The 19,964-nt window shown below is 37.8% G+C and overlaps 1 protein-coding gene across 4 annotated transcripts in view; it reads left to right on the forward strand.

Moving 5' to 3' along the window:
- The window catches only part of USP32 (ubiquitin specific peptidase 32), an 81,279-nt gene extending 73,187 nt beyond the window's left edge, over window positions 1–8,092 (forward strand). For all 4 annotated transcript variants that reach the window (XM_030027960.1, XM_030027961.1, XM_030027962.1 and 1 more), the window contains 8 exons: window positions 211–395; window positions 978–1,064; window positions 1,941–2,061; window positions 2,724–2,915; window positions 3,516–3,807; window positions 4,283–4,716; window positions 5,069–5,161; window positions 5,695–8,092. In XM_030027960.1, coding sequence (XP_029883820.1) covers window positions 211–395; window positions 978–1,064; window positions 1,941–2,061; window positions 2,724–2,915; window positions 3,516–3,807; window positions 4,283–4,716; window positions 5,069–5,161; window positions 5,695–5,868 — 1,578 coding nt within the window. In that variant the 3' untranslated portion in view covers window positions 5,869–8,092. The remainder of the gene's footprint in view (window positions 1–210; window positions 396–977; window positions 1,065–1,940; window positions 2,062–2,723; window positions 2,916–3,515; window positions 3,808–4,282; window positions 4,717–5,068; window positions 5,162–5,694) is intronic.
- The last annotated feature ends 11,872 nt before the right edge of the window (window positions 8,093–19,964 follow it).

A 19,964-nucleotide genomic window follows, 5' to 3' on the forward strand; every position in this document is an offset into this window, starting at 1 on the left:
AAATACAAAATGGTTTTCCAGTCAGTGATCAAAATTTACAGTATTTAATATCGGAAAAAATTGCTGTAATAGAGTACTTTTAATAGAATTAATGGTTTGTTTTAATTGCCAAAGCCTGAAATAAGTAACAAGGTCAACATCCTAGTAATTATGGTGACGTGAGTTAATGCGTACTTATATCTGAATCATTCTTTTATTTCACATATGCAGATGCGGACAGAATTATATTTTCTTTCATCTCAGAAGAATCGTCCCAGCCTCTTTGGAATGCCACTAATTGTTCCTTGTACAGTTCATACACGGAAGAAGGACCTGTATGATGCAGTGTGGATTCAGGTTTCCAGGCTTGCTAGTCCTCTCCCGCCTCAGGAAGCTAGTAATCATGCACAAGACTGGTGAGTTTGGCATCTCAGTCTTCAGCTTGAATTACGTAATACAGTGGCTTAGACTTGCTTACGAGGTTTAAGACTATCTTCATCAGTTTTGACTGCTCATAATACCTCTGTTGAATGAACATATGCTTTTTAATGTATAATTAGGCTTTAAATGTCAACAACTTTAGGAACAATTGTGTACGCTTTCACCCCAAATGCTTTCTGCCTGCAGGTTCCATTTAGTGGGTTATTTTTGTAAGAAGTTATTTTGAAGTCCTGCAATTTAATAATGGCAATAATTAAAAATAACTTCTAATCCTTTTTAATACAGTTAAATGTAGTATACCTTCCAGCTGCACTTAAAGGTTGGTTTTACACAAATTGGTTGATTTGTTCTCTTCCAATGGTTGATAAGTAATTATATCTGACAAATTTAGATGATGAAAAGGCAGGTCTTGTTTTAATAACTTAATCTAATCAAAATTATAATTTCGAGGGGTGTGTTTGTGTGTTGTTTTTAAAGTAAACATGGCAAGCGTAGTGAAGGAAGGTAATTGGCAGTCTGAGTGCTCATGTTTTGTGTTGCGTTCTCTTCTGTTTCAGTGATGACAGCATGGGGTATCAGTATCCATTCACCCTAAGGGTAGTTCAGAAGGATGGAAATTCTTGTGCTTGGTGTCCATGGTACAGGTAAATTGTCCTTTTTAATTTAAGGAAGGGAATCACTCTAGCAGAAAGGTAATTTATGGTAATGAGTTTGTGATATATTTCAGGCTTCAGAGGTAGTACCAAGCAATAAGAATCTAGAATCTAATTTAACCAAAGTTTTCACATGGCAGACTTTCACTGTAGTATAGCTTTTATGACTTGGAGAGTTGAAAGTTCTGCTGACACAGACATTTTAAATTAGGAGACAGACATGAGATTACCAAAAACCTCTTAACCCCTTACAGTATTCTGTGTGCATGTGTATATATATGCAGGTGCATCTGTGTACATATTTGGATGATTTGGGGGGTTTCACACAAAACCAAACTTTTAGGTGTAAATCATCTACCCTCACTAGTTCCTGTGCCATTTGAAGAGCAAAAACGAAAATGGACAATAAGAAATTCACCCTGGAAGCATGCTTGGAATTCTCCCTAAACAAAGACATGCTAACGAGAATTCCAGACCTTTGCTGGAAGGTATTCAGACCATACACTCATTTAAAAAAAGGTCTGTTAGAGCTAGATAAATAAAGTACATTAGATATCGTGTTGTAAAATACTTCTGGAGACAGAGCATTGTAGTTTTTTGGTGTTGTAGGTAGGCTTGGTCAGCATTATATGCAGGTAGATGGTTGAGCTTACCCAATAGCTTCAATTTCTCATCTCTGTTAAAGTTTTGTAGTAAAATACCAAACTGACACTGATTATTGTTATATAAAAATGCCACTCTCACACTGAAGCCAAGGCCTGAAACTTTGGGGGTGCATATGTTACAAAATATGGAGCAGAATTGGAGTGTGAAGTAATGTAAAACTTAGTGGACAGTTTACTTATCACGTCTAACTTTTTCATTTAGATTTTGCCGTGGCTGTAAAATTGAGTGCACAGAAGATAGAGCTTGCGTTGGGAATGCTTACATTGCTGTAGACTGGGATCCAACAGCACTCCATCTGCGCTACCAGACGTCACAAGAACGGGTAAAATTTCAACGCAACCCCTTTGTTGTTTGTTAATAGCTCTGAAGCACAACCCATTTCACTGATTTTTATTCATTTTTTTAATTTATTTTATTTGATGCTTCTTTTGTCCACTTTCTGTTAAAGTCAGTAATCATTGAACAGTACATTCTGGATAAATTAATGTCTTAATGTTAGACCTCTTACGTGACCATAATGTGGAAGGGAAGCTTTTAAGAAACCACAGCAGTGTATTTTCTGTCTGTGAATTGCTGTTGATCTAGCCTTCACAATATATTACAAAATATATTAATTTGATAAATTTTCAAAGCGCACCAGTGCTTACATGTGAGTAAACCTAATTCCTCATTGAGTCAACAGAATATATCTAAAGGTAAGCCTACAGCTGAGTTAATCTAGAATAGCTGTTTGAACTTGTGAGTTGAATCTATAAACTTGTGCTTTATGGATAATTTTGTAAGCAGAACCCAAGAATAAGGACAGTGCATTATTTGTACTGCCTCTTCATAATTGAAATAAAATTTCTGCTAAAACTTAGTGCATCTATTTATCTTTAATCCTAAATAACTGTATGATGTTATTTGTATGATACTGTGAATAGAGCCTTCCTCTGAGCAGTTTGCATATGTTTCCAAGTCAGATACAGCTTTATCTCGCTTTAGATTGTAGAAGAACATGAAAGTGTTGAACAAAGCCGACGAGCTCAAGCAGAGCCCATCAATCTGGATAGTTGTCTTAGAGCCTTCACCAGTGAGGAAGAACTGGGGGAGGATGAGATGTACTACTGTTCCAAATGCAAGACCCATTGTTTGGCCACCAAAAAGCTGGATCTTTGGAGACTTCCCCCTATTTTGGTATGATCTTGTGTAATTTTCCTCTATAGCAACAAAACCAAAGTACATTGATCACAAATTTTAATTGCTAGGTATGTCTCCTTGTTCTGAATAAGACTTGCTTTTGTTCACAGTCTCAGGAGGGCATTGGCTTAGTTTGCTTCATGCATTTCTGTAATGCAGGCAAATAAAACAAACCTCAAATCCTTTTGAATCCTTCTAGCTGATACGTTGCAGGAAATGGTGGTGGTTTGCATTCAGTGTCATCTGTTCTGACATAGAATTTGAATTTAGGCGGTCTTTCTGGTAACATGATCTTTTGTCTGGTTGTGTAAAACGTGCATTTGTCACTTTTCAAATTTGGTTGCGTTAATTCAAAACACACAGTGCTGATCACTGAATTGAAGCAACCTTTTCCATCATTTTCCCATGAAAATATTAGTTCCATATCTTGCCAGCTTGATCCCAAAATCCAAATTGTCACATTACAGCATTGTTACTGTTTCATAGTAACATATGACAAAATGTGTATGTTTCAGGAAGAATTATTTTTAAACAGTGAAATTACTCACTGTGATGTAATTGTCCTCCTTTAATTTTCTCTAACGTGTTTCTCCTTAGATCATTCACCTGAAAAGATTTCAGTTCGTAAATGGCCGCTGGATAAAATCTCAGAAAATTGTTAAATTTCCCAGAGAAAATTTTGACCCAAGTGCCTTTTTGGTACAAAGGGATCCAAGTAATTTTCAAAGAAAGCAGCTAACGCTCCAGGTTGACAGCCTTCCTGAACCACGGACTCTCCAAGGGGAGTCTAGAAAAATAGATCTGCAGATCACTTATACACCAGGAGAAGGGGAGATAATGAACAGAAGTCCATCCTCCCTTAACACTACTGTCTTGAATAATATCAAAGGTGGGTAATAATTAGGGAAAATTCCAGTCAATACTGATATTTGGAGGGGGGAAAAAAAATAATTTATATTATGAACAAAATCTGAATGTTTTTTGGCCGAAGTACTGCATTTATTTTGAAACATTCATTTCTGTTATTGTTTGCCCTGGAAAGCTTAGTGAAGCTTTACCATAAAAAAAAAAAGAAAAGAAAAAGAAAAAAAGAAAAAAAAAAATTACTCAGTGACAGCAGATATTGGCACTGACTGCTTGTGTAAGTGGACTGGTTTAAGAGTGAGGAATGTGCTCATGCATAAAAGAGTTAAATTTCAGTTATAGGTGTATGTATGTGTGTGCACAAAGATAGTTTTATGTACTACTCATTAGTTGCAGTGAAACAGTGTTTTTTAATGTTTGGTTATTAAAAAAAATATTTTTTTTAAAAGTCTGCACCATGTGTTTACTGATCTTAGTACTCCACATGTTTTCTGTTTTAGCATCTCCATCTTTGGGGAGGAAAAGTGGAACCAGCTGTCCTTCAAGTAAAAATAGTAGCCCAAATAGTAGCCCAAGGACTTTAGGAAGAGGTAAAGGGCGTCTGCGGCTACCACAACTGGGTAAAAACAAACTGTCAAGTAGCAAAGAAAATTTGGATGCAAGTAAAGAGAACGGTACTGACCAGGAACAGAGGTTTACTTCTGATCACAGTGATGCTCTTACTAGAGGGCAGATTTTGGGTGGTAGCCAGAGTGAACTATACACTGCTCAGGACAATGAGATGACTCTAGCCAACGGATACATCTGCGAGCAGAATGCATATAGTAATGGCAGTATCAATGGTCAAATTGATAACCACAGTGAGGATGATATTACAGATGACCAAAGAGAAGAAGTATGTGTTAACCCAATTTACAATCTATATGCAATTTCGGTAAGTTGACTTTTTTTTTGCAAGTAAACTATCTTTGTGTGGCATTGTTTTGTCTAAATGCATTTACTCTATTGTTTTCATTACAGAAAGTAGGGATCTATTGAGAAGGAGAACAAAGTAGAGCCATTGTCAGAAAAATAAATTTGCCGTAAAACTGAGTACAGCTGAAAAGTAGATCTCTGCATAATATTTTTTCTGCTTGAGTATGTAAGCTTAGTCCGCTCCAGATGCGTAGATTGTCATGAACCATTGCCACTCGCATAAAGATCATGAATTTGTGAATCATTTATTCTGTGAATTCTGAGTTACGGATGTTTGATCCAGAATTTATTTTCTTCTTCATTTTCTTCAGTGCCATTCAGGAATTATGGGAGGGGGTCATTATGTCACTTATGCCAAAAACCCGAACAACAAGTGGTACTGCTACAATGACAGTAGCTGTAAGGTAAATTATTTATTTTTGTAGCAAATAATTTTCATCTTCCTTACCTAGAGCCAAAGAAATTTACATTTGGTCAGAACTGTCCTTTGAAATCATGAGCATCTCAAAAGTTTAATCAGAAAAATATTAAAATTGTGAACTGAAATTGTACATGAGATTTTTTTCAAGTTAACATCTGTTCATCAGCTGCTACCATGGTTAAGGAAAGATGCTTATTTTGTACAAAGATGGAAAAATTACTAAAAATGGAAGTCTAAGAATATTTCTTCATGATGCTAGCAGTTTTATATTCAATTACTGAATAACTAAGTTCCGACATTTCTAAGTATTTGCATTTACCACTCTAAAATTTGTCATACTTTTCAAGTAAATAATGGAGCCTGATAACTATAATAATGGAGACAGAAAATGTGATTCTTCTTGTAAACAACCAGTTAAAAATACTGTTTCTAGGGCAATTGTGTGTATTTTAAGTTCAGTGACAGTAATGCAATTGTCCCATTGCATGTTTCAGACCATGTTTTTCTCTTTCTCAGGAATTGCATCCCGATGAAATCGACACCGACTCTGCCTACATTCTTTTCTATGAGCAGCAGGGGGTAGACTATGCACAATTTCTGCCAAAGATAGATGGCAAAAAGATGGCAGACACAAGCAGCATGGATGAAGATTTTGAGTCAGATTATAAGAAGTACTGTGTTTTACAGTAAGCAGATGATCTTCCGTGGACTGTTTTGAGAATGTGAGGGATAACATCCTGAAACTTACATTTGGCAAAAATGTTATTGAAGCAGATAACCTAAGTGTAGTTATTGTACCCTGTGATCTGAAAGCACAAAAAGAAAACCCTAATTAAATAGCAGTTAATATAAAGATAGTATTGTTTTGTTCTGTTATCTCACTACATGCTCTAAACATTTCTGATGTTAGACATCAGGCTGATACTGCCATTGGCCTTTAAATAAAAAGGTTTGAGAAAGCCGACTAGGACCAAATAAGAGCTAAATTAAATAGTCCAAATAAGAGCTAAACAAAGTAGTGTAGAGTTTACCAACTGTTCTAACAAACCCCTAAGGCTCTCTTTAGGTTTAAGATAATGGGGAAAAAAAAATTGTAGTGTTGTCTTTGGACAACATGATATTGCTACCTCCTTTTTCCTGCAGTTTTATTGCATTTTATTGGCAAAACAGGGAAAGCAAGAGAATGAAAAGTGCACAAACTTAAAGAATTATCATCAAGAGTACGAGAAGTTTCCAGTTTTGCCACCACTAATGTGTGTCAGTTGCTTTCTTTCTGTATGTTGGGAGCACAACCAAATCATAATTTGAGAAGAGATTAATTTCTACACTTGAATGGTTTATTATAATTGTGTTTTCTCCATGTGTTGGCTGTGCAGATCAACATGTTTCAGGAATGGCTTTTCTGCCTGAAGAGTGCTATCTCAAACTTCTGAGATGCCTCAAGAAGAAACTTCAGGTTGGAGAGAGTAGTTGTGATTACACGCGTGGTGTCTTAAAATGTGCACATTGCACAAAATGTTCCCAGCTTTTGGAAGGAAAGATGCTTGAGCTTATGTTTCATGACTGGTGTTGCTTTTAAATTTGCACTTTTAAAAATTCATATAATTAAATTCAAAAACATAGTTTGTTTTTGTTGTTGTAAGGGCTCTGGAGTGAATGGCTGTGAATTATCCACTGTGTATTTCAAACAAATAAGAAGCTGTGGCTGTCAGGTAGCTATCGTAGCATTCATGGATGGATTTTTTTTTTTTATTGGTTTCATAATTTAATGGGTTTCTCTTTTTTGAAAATTTGGCTGCCTTTTCAAATTTTCTTTTTTTGCAACAGGTTATGCATATACTTGCAATTAATCCAGAATTGCTTTCCATGCCCTTGCAACATGCTCTTTAAAGTCAACGGGCTTATTGCACGAAGGAAAGCGTGACAAAGTCTTAGCAGAGACTGGAATAAAGGTGATTATTTTATGAGTAGGCATTTCTTTAAACATTTTCAGTGTTAAATTGTTTGCATATCTGAATGAAGATAAAAGTTTCACTCTTTTGGCCTTTTGTTCTTCAGCTGAGTCTAAGCAGCTTACTAATTTTGTCGTATGTCATCTTCCAAATTCTTTAGATTTTGTATCTTCACTAACAAAATTGATACTTACATGGTTGATCTCTGACATAAATGTTTGGATTCATTTTACTGTGTTTTACAAGAATGCCAAATCTATCAGTAAGCTTATAATCTCCAGAAAGATCTGAGTTTTATCCATTTAAGAAATTATATCAGCTGATCTTGCTGTCTTTACTCAGGCAAAAACCTCCTTGCCTTTGTTGGAGGTTGTGCCTCTTTGAGGACAGCAGATCAGTTCCAAAATAAGTATTGTCTTACTCGTAAAGTGTTGCTCCCTATCCTCTATGGTCTTTTATCTTTAAAGTGGTCTGAACATTGAGACTGAAGAAAAGCAAACATGGCTTGTGAATTTCTAGGTTAGAAGCCTTTTCAATACCCATTTGTCTACTCCTTCCTCTGCAAACTCCATGAAAAGTGAAAGATTTTCAACTGAATTATGTTAAAATGTTTTATTTAAGCAGGTAGCACAATCTACTAATGTTATTTGATCTTCTGTGTTTGTTACATTGGTTGTAATTAATTTTTTAAATTAAATTAATTCATGAATTAGTAGTAAATTTATTAAGTTAACTATTAACTACATTCACTTTGTAAATTATTGTATAAAACTTATTGACAATGCACTGACTTTAGAAAGATGTTAATGTACATAAATACCTTGTAAATAAAATAGTGTTGATGTACTGGAATATGAGCTGTATTAAAAAAAGGTATCGGTAATTGTATATGGAGTGAACCTGTTTATCTGTAACTATATTATTCAAACAAATTAAATACTGTGGATGCAGATGAAGTGTCACTTCTTGTCAGATAATTTTTAATAGCTGTTTTCCTGCATTGAAGTTTCTGTACTGTTTTCATTATGCTTAAATGTATTTGTCAATCCAAAAATTGAAACACGTAAGTAAGCATACAGCAATTCTTTGCAGTTTGTCCAGCACAGCACTTAGTTCTAAATACCAAGATATTTCAGCTCTTCTAAGTTTTGTTTTTAAGTTATTTTAGTTTTCCTTTTGAGAACTTTCTGTCCAGTTTTTTTTTTAGAATTAGTCCATTTAATTTTTTAAAACGTGTGCCTGTATACATGAGAGAGAGTGAGAGCGAGATCTTTCCTTCTTACAAGTAAGTCTGAAGAACTAGTGCACTAAACCACATTAATTCAGTGGTTCTCACATTTTTCTGCGGTGTAGTTTTGATAGATCTGAAGTAAGATCAGTGATGACTTAGAAGCACAGTGCCCACACATGGGACCCCTTCTTACCCACCCTTGAGAATCCTTCTGCAGGTTATTAAAGTGGGGAAAAAAAAGTAAATGTCTTTTAAAATATTTCGTTGCTTAATTTTTGTATGTGTACTTGGACAATTAAAATTTGAGGTGTAATAATTTTATTCCAGGTTCTCATGCTGTGGTAGATAAGGTTCCTTTTGAGTTTAACAAAAATTACATAAAAAAGCGTTTTTCTTCAAAATGTTCTAGAAATAATGGGATTTTAAGAAAAATCAATCAAAGACTCCATCACTGGAGAGTTTGATAGGAAGTTACGAGACAAATCTTTCAATGGCACGTGCCAAATTCTTGCTTTCAGCTGGACGTGGGGCAGCACAGTGGTGCTCACAGCCACACGGCAGCAACGCTGCCCGCCTTGTCCGCTCTGCCAGCAGCATTCGCATGTCATGATGCGCTCTCACCAAACCCCTTCTTTTTAACCTGTTAAAATGAGAAAATAAAACGAAGTTTATCTGCAGTGGGAATCATCTGCATATTGCTTATTAGCGCAGGTTTTTGCCTCACCAGGAGGAACTATTTCTGAAGTTAAAATTTTTTGTGTTACAATAGGATCTGAAGTAAATGACACTTAGTAATTCTGCATGTAAGCATTTAATTGTGCTTGTATAATTGATCAATAGGCATTTTAGGTCAAGCAGAATATCTGTTTCCATGAGACAAAAACAGCGCTCTCAACATATGACTTATACAAAAGGCACAGAAGCAAAAGGTAAGATGCAAGTTAAAAAAATTAATATAGTTCATAAGAACAGGCCAAGAAATAATGTGTCTGTACCGCTTCAGTGTAGATGCCTGGTCATCTCCAGATAGCAGTTTGCACAGGTGGAGAATGAAACTGCTACATTCTCCAGCAAAGGAAATTCTTTCCTGTAGCTAAAGGAAGAGTCACACGCTGTAGCACAGGCCGTCATCATTTCCTCTGATGTTGTTTTGTAACCTGTTAAGTCTGTAAAATCACAGAATAACTTGGGCTGGAAAAAAGGAGGTCATCTGCTCCATCTAACTGTTGGAAGCACACCTCGGTTCACGGATTGTTACAGTTCCCTGTATTGTGGCTGTGGTCAATACAGAGCATGATGCGTTTGGTTGCATTTTAGTTTTCTTTACAAGTTGTGGCAAATGTGCCACTAGGTTTCTTTAACAAGGGAAAAAAACTGTCCTGAAAGAAGCTGTCCTGAAGCCCACTTTCTGGTACCACCTGCAGAAATAAGATGGAGTTTTATATAAACAGAGGCTAACAGTGGTTTTTTGGGAAGATACAGTTCATCATGAATCCAAATAACTGTGAGGTTAATGCTAATGGCAAAAAGTCCTTGGGAAAATTTTGCACAGGGTACAAACTGAGTTTAGCATGGTAAATGCTACCGGAGATCTGGCTCAATTGCTATCTTACTGCTAGAGGGAGCACTCCCTGCATGTGTCAGATCATAACACCAAGATTTAAAAAGGAAAGCAAGAAAGAGGATACTTTATTTGAGAAAATATTTGGGCTTTTTACTCTGAGTTGAATATGAGATTTTTTCTAGAATCTTCCATTCATGATGCACATGTTTGTTGATATTATTTTCATGTATGCCAGTGTACTTTAGATGTGTCCTACTGCTGGGTTTTCTTTGATGCAAGACTTAAGGCTAACGAAGTGGAAAGTCAAAGGCAAAAATCTTTCACTTAGTCACTGGAGGGGTAACAATTCTGAGACAAACATACAGGAGTAAGAGGTCAAAATTGATCTTGCTGTTGCTTGAACGTGCACTTGCAGATAGGTTGCAGTTTAGAAGTAAAATAAAACTTCAGAAGGTGAATCTAGCTGTTGGTTCATGGAATTTCTGAAAAGAAAGGGAACGGTAACTCCAATAACTCTGATAAGCAGACTGTACCTGAATTATATTTCATCTGAAACTCTTCTATTTTTTACAAAAGGTAAGTCTGATATTTTCGCAGTTGAATCCCTTGTTCAGTATTGCTGTTTATAATAATGATGCTTATTCTTAGAAAACAATATTCTTAGAAAAGTGAAATGATCCCTTATGTAAATGAAGGTTTTGTTCTTGGAAGCAGTGCCTTTGAAACAAGGATCCGAAGGTACTTTATGTACAGCCTTGGTGTGCTGATACGTTCCTGCTGCTGCTTCTGCGTCTATGAGTGTTTGCTCACGTATTTTCGTCTTGATTGTCTCTAGTGTTGAGACATTTCCTCTGAGCAGACACCAACTATGAGAGACTTACTGCAATTACAATCATGCTTTTTTCCAAAAAGGAAGTAAATCTGGTTGAGTTGGCAACTGGACCAAAGTCCACAGTAAGCTGGTCTATCAGGCGTCACATATTGCCTGGGGTTGGTTGGTTTTTTATTGTTTCCAAACATTATGTTTAGCTGGAAATGAACTATTGTTGTTCTTTTATGGACCTTGAAGATGCTAAATGGATATTTAACCAAGGATTAGCATGCATCAGTATCACCAGGGATGATGCCGGAGAAGCTAGTGTCTCTGGAAATGAAGCCATCTCTTCCTATATTTATCAGCTGCAAATGGAGCATTTGTGCAGCATTAAATGATGACACTTGCTCAATGCAGTCATCTTTACTGCCTGGTGATAAATTTTCAGAGCATTCACAGTCGTCGTTCTTCACAAGTGTGATACTTCCAGAGTGTCGTTTGAGTCATTTGTGCATTTTCAATATTGAAAATTTAATTTGCATCAAAGAATACGACCTATAGTTGTTCCTGTCATGAATTTTCTCTGTTAAGGCTTTTAGGTATTGAAAGTGCAATTTAAAAAAATTAAAAATTCTAATTACCAAAGATGTTCATAGGTGCTGTTTTCAGTAGTAAAGCTTCAATTGATTCAGAAGTGTACCAAGGGCCATTAAATAGATGAAGGGATCATATCACTGCCAAAAAACTGCAGCCATTTTCTGCTGTTGAATGCCTTTTATTTCCCAGATCAAAACTGTACAAGTCTCAGACAAGAACTCTCTGAAATTAGCAGAGCCCATTTTGTAAGATAGGAGCAATTGTGGAATGAGCTGTGCTGGAATTTTGCCCATGTACCTTTATGTGCGTCTGAAGTGCTAAAAATACGTGGCCTACACTTGAAGATAGTTAGGTGGCCTTCCTTTAAACCTTGAGTCAAGTCCATCAACCAAATGGCTTTTGGTCTTTCTCCTGGGAGGGAGGGGGAAAGACACAGCAGGGAAAGGACCTTCCTATGCAAAAAACTCTTATTTCCCCCCCCAGTGTGATGGGAAGCACGGACGCACCAACTCCTGCAAATGCCCTGCTAGCAAAAGGAGTTGACCACCATCGCTTCCCCCTAAACCTTAAAAGCCCAACTCCAAAAGTATTTTCCATCTTCATCCTATTGTTCGCATCTGTTCTGGAGTTGCTGGTTATGGCCAGAGTATATCCTCCTGTTCCCTGCGCTCCCTTTGGTTGGCACAGGAGCTTGGGTTGCTGCTTTTCTCTATATCATAGATTTAGCCATTATCTACAGATTGGGGCCATTAAGTGTCCTGAGAAAGTGCACGGACTGCAGGCACAGCTGCCCCGGCTGGCCGAGGGCCCAGAGGATCAGCGTATGTATTAATTGCAGCTTTTGTTACATTTTTTCCCTGAGGTCCAATAAATTGAAGCAAGAAGTTAGTAAAATGCAGTCATCCATGCTTGCTGATTTATCGTTTCAGGAAAATAAAAACCTGACAGAAGCTTGGAAGATTGTGCCTTTTGTTTGGGACAAGCCTCCAACTTCCTTGTTCATGTGTAAAAGATTTCCTGTTTGTGAAAATTAAAAGCAATGTTTGATAAGGTCCCTTTAGCAAAATCAACCACAAACTAGAAAATACATTAAGGCTGCTTCTGGATTTAATAGAATCCAAAATTTCTGAGCCTATTTGTAGAATCTAGAAATGCTACTCTTGCTTGTGATTGATAGTTGCTCACTTCATGAGTGTTAGGATCTCACAGAGAAACTAAAACAGATGGGTGACATCCTGGCTGTTTTACAATATAGACATACAAACTCAAGATTCTTGTCTTTTGGGGATTAAATAATGTTTATCACTGAGACAGACTTCAGCAGTTTTCCTGGGTTTTGCAATTTAGTCCTTTTGTCTGGGCAAACAAAACTGGTAGGCTCTGTGGAAAGATAACTGAGCAGGACGTTTTGGTGTCCGCAGGACATGTCGTAGGCTCATGTACTTGTTCATCTAAAGGCATAGTTGAAAGGATACTAGAAAATCAAGTTCAGTCTTTTATTTAGATTTCATGAAAAATGGCCTCAAGGCTGAAAATCACAAGGAAAATGTCTATTAATTTGTTAAACTTCAGTTAATGGTTGTGCTTTAACGCAATCAGTTGCTGGCAGCATTTGCATCTTGTGTGGCGGTGTGGTGGTGATATCCCCACGCCTGTTCCGGGGGTAAAACCAACCCAAGCTGCTTTCCTGTGTTTATTCAAGCTTGTGAGAAGTGCAGAGACAACAAAAGCATGTATGGATACTTATTTTAAGACTAAAAAAGGATAAATAAACAAGTATGAAAAGAACATCCATTTGTGTAAAAGCACATCCAGCAGGCTCTCTGTTGTTAGCATAGAGAACAAACGAGGAAAAATAATGGCAAAATACAACTTTCATTTTTATTTAGGATCATTCCAGACAGATCTCTAACAGTTAGATGCTTCCTTTAGATGGATTTGAAGCTGCCGTCGTACTGTGTGTTTCCATTCTAACTACCACTGGGTAGACTTCCATCGAAGTCGTTACTTACCTTCCTGTCAGCGTTTGGGGTCAGACGAAGGGATCACTTGGGTTCAAGGAATGGTGTGTGTTTTTTCTGGCTAGTAATGCTGTGCGTGATACCGAACAGCAGTTCTTGAAAACGCTCCGATTCTGATGTTCTCCTTAGCCTTTAGCTATAACCATCACCTCAGTGCTGGTTCCAGCCATTCGTGTCTCTTGTCAATATAAAATTGTAAAAATAGAGCTAAGGCAGCTGAATCTCCTGTCCCATGTAACCTGACTTACTGAACCTCAATCTCTAACTTTTAACACTGTATTTAAAAATCGTGACTGCAGAGCAAACAGATGTCCCTAGGTGGGGCACATGCTGCTTTTGTTTATCAGAGTTCATGTTGTTCCATCCCCTGCAAAAAAAAAAAATATAGCAGCAGATGCTTCACAGCCTTTGTTGAAGTGTTTGTCTGATCTCTGAAAACATAGGACTCCTTGTACTCGGTTAAGCAGTATTATTTATCTTAGTACTGCTGAAATTTTTTTTTCAGCATTAGGTTTTTATTGGGTGCAAAGTACAAATGAGTTAGCTCATAAAGCTCTTGGGTGACATGACTGTGCTTTATGGTTTTTGGGAATAGTATATCCAAACTGCTCTCAACATTTCTCAGACAGTTGTTTCTCAGTTCTGTGCAACATGGTAAAATAACATGCTTCTCTCTTTTCCAGAAAGTGGGAAGCACAAGGAGCTCTTGGGGGCCTTACCAAGGCAGGTTTCGTTTTTTCTTGTGAAAGATACATTTCCCTCTTACTCAGACTGAAGGGATCAGGGTTGTTTTACACCATCTGCCTTTGCCACAGAGTGTAATGTAGACTTAATACAGATTAAATAATAGCATGATGTATAATTTTGCATAGAACTATTGAATCATAAAATAATTCAGGTTGGAAGGAACTTCAAGAGGTGATCCAGTCCAGCCTTCTGCTCAAAGCAGTGTCGTCACTGAATTTGGGCATGCCCTAATGCTTGCAGATACAGATGACTTAAAAAAAAAAATAATTTTTTAAATTAAAAAAAAAAGTTAAATGAAGATATTTCCTTTTCTGAAGTACCTTCTTTTTACTTTGGTTTGTCAGTATTCTGTCACAGCCAGGTCATCTTATCTAGACTTTCAGATTTTGTCTGCAAATACTTATCTTCTTCTTACTGACGCTTCTCTAGCTTTTTATTTCCTCAAATTATCTTGCAACTTATATTGTCTTTACACCATCCATTTGAGGTTTTTTTGGTCAAACTGAGGTAGGAGAAAGGAGCTAAACTGACAAATAAATCGGAAAGGTGGTGGATTGTGTGCTGGCTATGTTTGGAGTCAAAGAAATAGTCTGGGGCAATAGGCTTAACTCAATCTTAACATCAGAGAGAAGTTTGGCCAGGTATTTCAGTATCTCAGGGTACATGGGTAATCTTGTTTAAAATTTGCTGAAACATGATATAGAAAGCACAGTATTCATCTAAACTTTCTTTATGTTTAGCATACAACAGCTGAGATGGTTTGCAGATTAAAAACTGTCCCTTAACTTAATGCAGCATTTTGATGGAGAAAATATTTATATGTGTTATAAATAAACCTTGGCCTCCCAATGAGAAACTGCAGGAAAACTGAAGAGTGCATGTTAGTTAAGAACTGGATAACAACAAAGGAAAGCTGCTGCTTCGGAGCCAGAAACAGGATCCAACACCACCAGTGGCAAATTAAGAAAGCCTTACACACGATGTTTGTATTACGATGTTTGGAGTAACGAGACAATGCAAGGAACAATGTGATTACAGAGATCTGGCCCTTTCATTGTTAGACAGATCCCTCCTCCAACGCGCTCCATTGACATTTTGACATTGCCCCCGTGTACCGTGGGGAGAACAAAGTATACAGGATTTGTGTATGAAGGCTTGCCCGAGGTAGGGAGGAAGAGCTCAGCGATGGGGATTGGATGAACATATGCTGATGTGATGCAGCCTGAGAGTAAACTGAAGATTAGGACAGCAAGCTCGGCAGGAGCCAGCAGAGTGTCCTGCCAGCAAGGAAGGCGAAGGGCACCCGGAGCCTCGTTAATAGGAGCAGGGCCAGCAGATTGAGGGAAGTACTTGTCCCTCTGTGCTCAGCACTCGTCAGGCCACATCTAGGGTACAGCGTCTGCTTCCCCGAGCCCCCTCCAGGTCAAGACAGACAAGGGGGGGATTGCGGAGATGCAGCCAGCCTCTTCGGTGGTGCGAGGCAGGAGGATGGAGACAACGGACAGAGACTTAAGCAAGAGCGGTTCTGACCTATACAAGGAGAAACTTGTTCACCACGAGGGCAGTGCAGCAGCGGGACAGGCTGACACAGCAGCTGTGAATTTCTGTCCCTGGAGGTTTCCAAGAACCACCTGGATGAAACCCTCAGCTGCCCGGTCTGAGCGCACACCGACCCTGTGCTGAGCAGGAGGCCAGACCAGAGACCTCTGAGGGCCCTTCCAGCCTGAATTCTCCTGTGATCTGAACTCATTTCCAAACTCACAAGGGTAGAACTGGCTGAGTTTTTAAGCTCTGATGTTCCGATATTCATGCAGCAATTTAAATCATGGCTCAATGCTTCATCTAGATGCTGGAGGTTTTCTTCTAGGATTCCCCCAGCAAAAGGAACAGAAAGTTAGTTTTAGTTAGATGATGTTTTACATTTGATATGGCGTAAAACACCTTTGGAGACTTTTCAGTCAAAGCCATTCACGTTGTATCAGTCTGCTGCTTCAAGGGGCAGGAAAGGATTCCACACAGGAAGACCCAAACGATGCACATTGACCATTAGCGCACGCTCATGTTTATGACCTTGCTCACGAGCAAGTGAACTGTAAACATTTGCTTGCCATGTTCTTTTGCTTTTTTTATCTTCAGTTTTGATTATAAAAATGTTCCTGTTTAAAGGACATACACAAGGGAATAAATCTTTGGGCCCACAGCCCCCTTGAGCATAGGCAGCCCCAGTATTTAACTTGTAACAAAGAGAATTTTAGTGGAAGCTTTTTGATAAAAAGTTGGCAGCATATCAGAGGGCCAATTTGACCATGAGATGTGAACAAAGATGTCAGGCTGGGTGTTTAAGCCTCTTACCTTTCCCTCTAATTATCTTTCTTTAAATGATTATGAATGAAATATAAGCTAGAATAAGATTGCTTTCAGTGTATATATTTTCAAATAGTGACTCGAAGTTATTAAATTTTGCTTTTAGCATAACCCAGAGATTTGACTGCTTAATAAGACACAAGGCAAACTAGCAGCAGTTTAAAGCAGTAGAGTGACCCGAAGAATTATTAGCTTTTAGCACAAAATCTGTAGGGCTAAGAAGCTTGAACTGTTGTTTAACTTATTTAACTGGGACAAAAATGCTAGCTGTATTTTAAAGTTACCTTCTTTTTCATGTGAGTGGAAGGCAGTCTATTACAGCGAAAGAAAAGTTGAGTGTGAAGAAGGGTGGAGATCAAATAAACAAATAAAATGTATTAAGACTTTATTAAAGGAAGGTAGGGGATAGAACACAGATGTGAATATCCCCTCCTAATATATTTCACTCTTCACTGGGTTTGTCTTGCTTCCTTTAACTGCTGGGCTTTGATGTTTCAGGGTAGAAAGCAGACGCCTACTTTACCTAAGCTTTTGTGTTCAAGGCAGCATTGACCCTTTGTCTAACAAGTGCTCAGGCAGGTTATAAATCTGTAACATTGCACTTCACCTTTTGTATCTTGCTTAATGACCTTTTAAAAATAAATGCAGAATAGCTGAAGGAAACAGTATCAGCGATGGAAAAGCTGACACGTACGCAACCTGAGCTCTGATTTTTCAGATTGCTCCAGCCTGTTAAACAAAACTTCTTTTTCTTTGCTCTGTGGTTACAAAAAAGAGGAAAAAGGGGGACAGGGGAGTGCTTTCTTAGCGGGGTTCTCTGTCTTATAATTCTGCTGTAAACTGCTTGCTGGAAGAATGCTGCACAGAGTTGCTAGCCCACAGAAAGAGGGTACAGTCATTCAAATATGAAAATAGATTCTTTTTACAAATATCTGCTATTTTGTTTTCAGAAGTTTGTGGAAAGCTGTTGTCTTAAGGGGCTCTTGCAAGGAACCATTGGAACTGGTGCTGTTTATTTCTCTTGCATAAAAGTGATCGTTTAAGATTCTCATCAGGCTCTTTTTCTCTTTCCCACAGTACTAAATTTAACATAGGTAGCCTTGATATGAAAAATTATAACTTCTATCTGAATCCATGAAAATGTATATTATCCCAGAGGAATGTCTTACTATAAAATGTTCTCCATCTGAATGAAAGGAAAACTGAAGTTTCCCACCATTTCAAACCGGTACAATAATTTATTTTGGTGATGATTATAATGGGTATTTTGGATTCATGTGTACAATAGTAAAACACTGACATTATTTTCTTTTGTTTATGTATTTTGCTTAAAATAAAAGATTACTCCAAAGGAAGGTATTTGAGGAAGAATACTTGCAGAGAGAGGCCAGATTTATTTTGGCTGACTGTTCCTGGCCTATCAGCTAGAGAACAACCTGTACAATTTACGGAGACCTTCAACCTGCTTGTAGTTGCCTTTACCAGTTGCCTTAAATTACTTTTAATGTAGAATAGCTATGCTAGCTGAACTGACTTATGTTGACAATCCCTTGCAAGATGCACCAGATATTTTCCAATAATTTTACTCATTAGATCCCCCAAACAATTGGAATACCAAAAATTGAGTGTGTTTTGGGGAGGTCACTTGTACTATTTGTGTTTTTTCCAGGCAATTGTACTCACTGGCTCAGGGTGAATAGATTCCGAGTGAACCAGTTTTCAAGTGTCCCCACAGCCTTAATTTCTGCTGGGGTTCTTTAAATGGTTGGTGCTGTCTATTCTCACAGTTTAACTGAAAGCCTTGCAATTCGTATGTGTTTTTCCTAAAAGCCACAGCACTCTGATAAATGTTATAATGTCAGTCTGAAAAATGTATTTGGTACTTTAACTTGTCACAGCACACGATGCAGTTGCTAGCAGGGTGACTGCAAAGCTCTGCTCTCCGCTTTGCAGGGGTTCATACCCTTCGTATGCTACACGGCGGTGTTAACTTCTGGGTGCTGTGCTGTACCCCGTATGGGACTTTATTTCTTTTGTTAGGGCCCTAATTCAATTTTTATTTCAGAATATTAGCATTTTCATCTAGTCTTTGCAGTTATCTGCTGGAGAGATGCTCATTTGGCAGGTTATTCCCTGGCTGTGCGCTTCAGTCTTTCAGCTTTGGACCTTTGGCCTTTACACAGATGGTCCTGCCAGGGTTACAGATTGACACTATAAATCACTTCTGATTTAATTTGTAAAAAACATCCTGCTTTAACAAATAGTGTTCCAGATTGACTTGAGTTAAAGTGGGTTTTATGCCTTGACCCCAAATGCCTGACTCTGGAAACGTGAACAATGGACTGCAGATTTCTAGAAAAGAGGTGCTCTGGGGGGAGCAGTGTCATTCGGTGTGACTTACAAAGCTATCTTTGAATTCCTTGGTTTTCTGCTAGTCTCTGGTAGAGGCGTTTGTTAGGAACCCACATTCAGGAGTCCAGCATGTATTACTGCATACTGGTAATAAAGCCAAGCTCCCATCACAATAATGTCTCACTAGCTGCGAGTGTTTGGATTCCCTGCCTTCTGCCCCAATGAAGATTGAAATTTAAATATGAACTTAAAATAATTTCTAGTGGAAATTGTTACGGATCAATTAAAAAAAAAAATTTGCTATTATAGTAGTTTGTGTAGAGGACAATTTCTTCAAGGCTGGCTTGCTATTTATCTCCATCTTTTTGAACAAAAATTTGATTTGGGTCAATTTTTGCCCCACTTTTCCAACTCCCTGTTCCAGAACATCTTACAGAGAGCCAATGAACTGATAATCGATGAACCCACATTATTGCATCATGACACAACATGCAGAAGCAGCAGGCTGCGTTTGTGGAATGCTGCTAGCATTCCAATTCACGGTTTGCATCTAATAAATGCTATTATAAACACTTATTTATATGTGATTGAGTCTTTCAGCTACAGGTGAAGGTAGCTACCTACCCCTAAAACTTAACCTTTCCTTCTTGTGTGCAATGTAGCTCTATATTACAATATCCTCCCTATATCTTGTATCCTTTTACATTTTAGAAATGTACTTGCTATTTCCTTTTATTTCGTGTGTTACTACTTCCACTGATGTGTATATATGTGTGTGTATGTCTATATATAGGTGCATACAGAAGTCTGGAGTCTTACGATTGTCTTCTGTTCATTTAATCTGAGTTCCCATAACTCCTCCAATCTGTCAGGGAAGGCATAATTCTAAGAGTCAAGAGTTGTATTACGTTGCTGCTTTGCTCATATGAAAGACTGGTAACACTGTATTTTGCTGTATGCCATTGGGTTTAAAAAAAAAAAAAAAAAGGGACAAGAAGAGCAAGGGGTGGGAGGAGAGGAAACTATTGTCCTTTCAGTATTAGAAATAATGTTACTGATGGTAGAGTACTCTTAGAAGTCATCAGTGACAATAAAATTCCTCTTAATAAGAACAAATGGCACTGTTCATTGAGAATGTGCTGCA

The sequence above is a fragment of the Aquila chrysaetos genome, chromosome 10 (genome assembly GCF_900496995.4).
Source record: "Aquila chrysaetos chrysaetos chromosome 10, bAquChr1.4, whole genome shotgun sequence".
In the NCBI taxonomy this organism is placed as follows: domain Eukaryota; kingdom Metazoa; phylum Chordata; class Aves; order Accipitriformes; family Accipitridae; genus Aquila; species Aquila chrysaetos.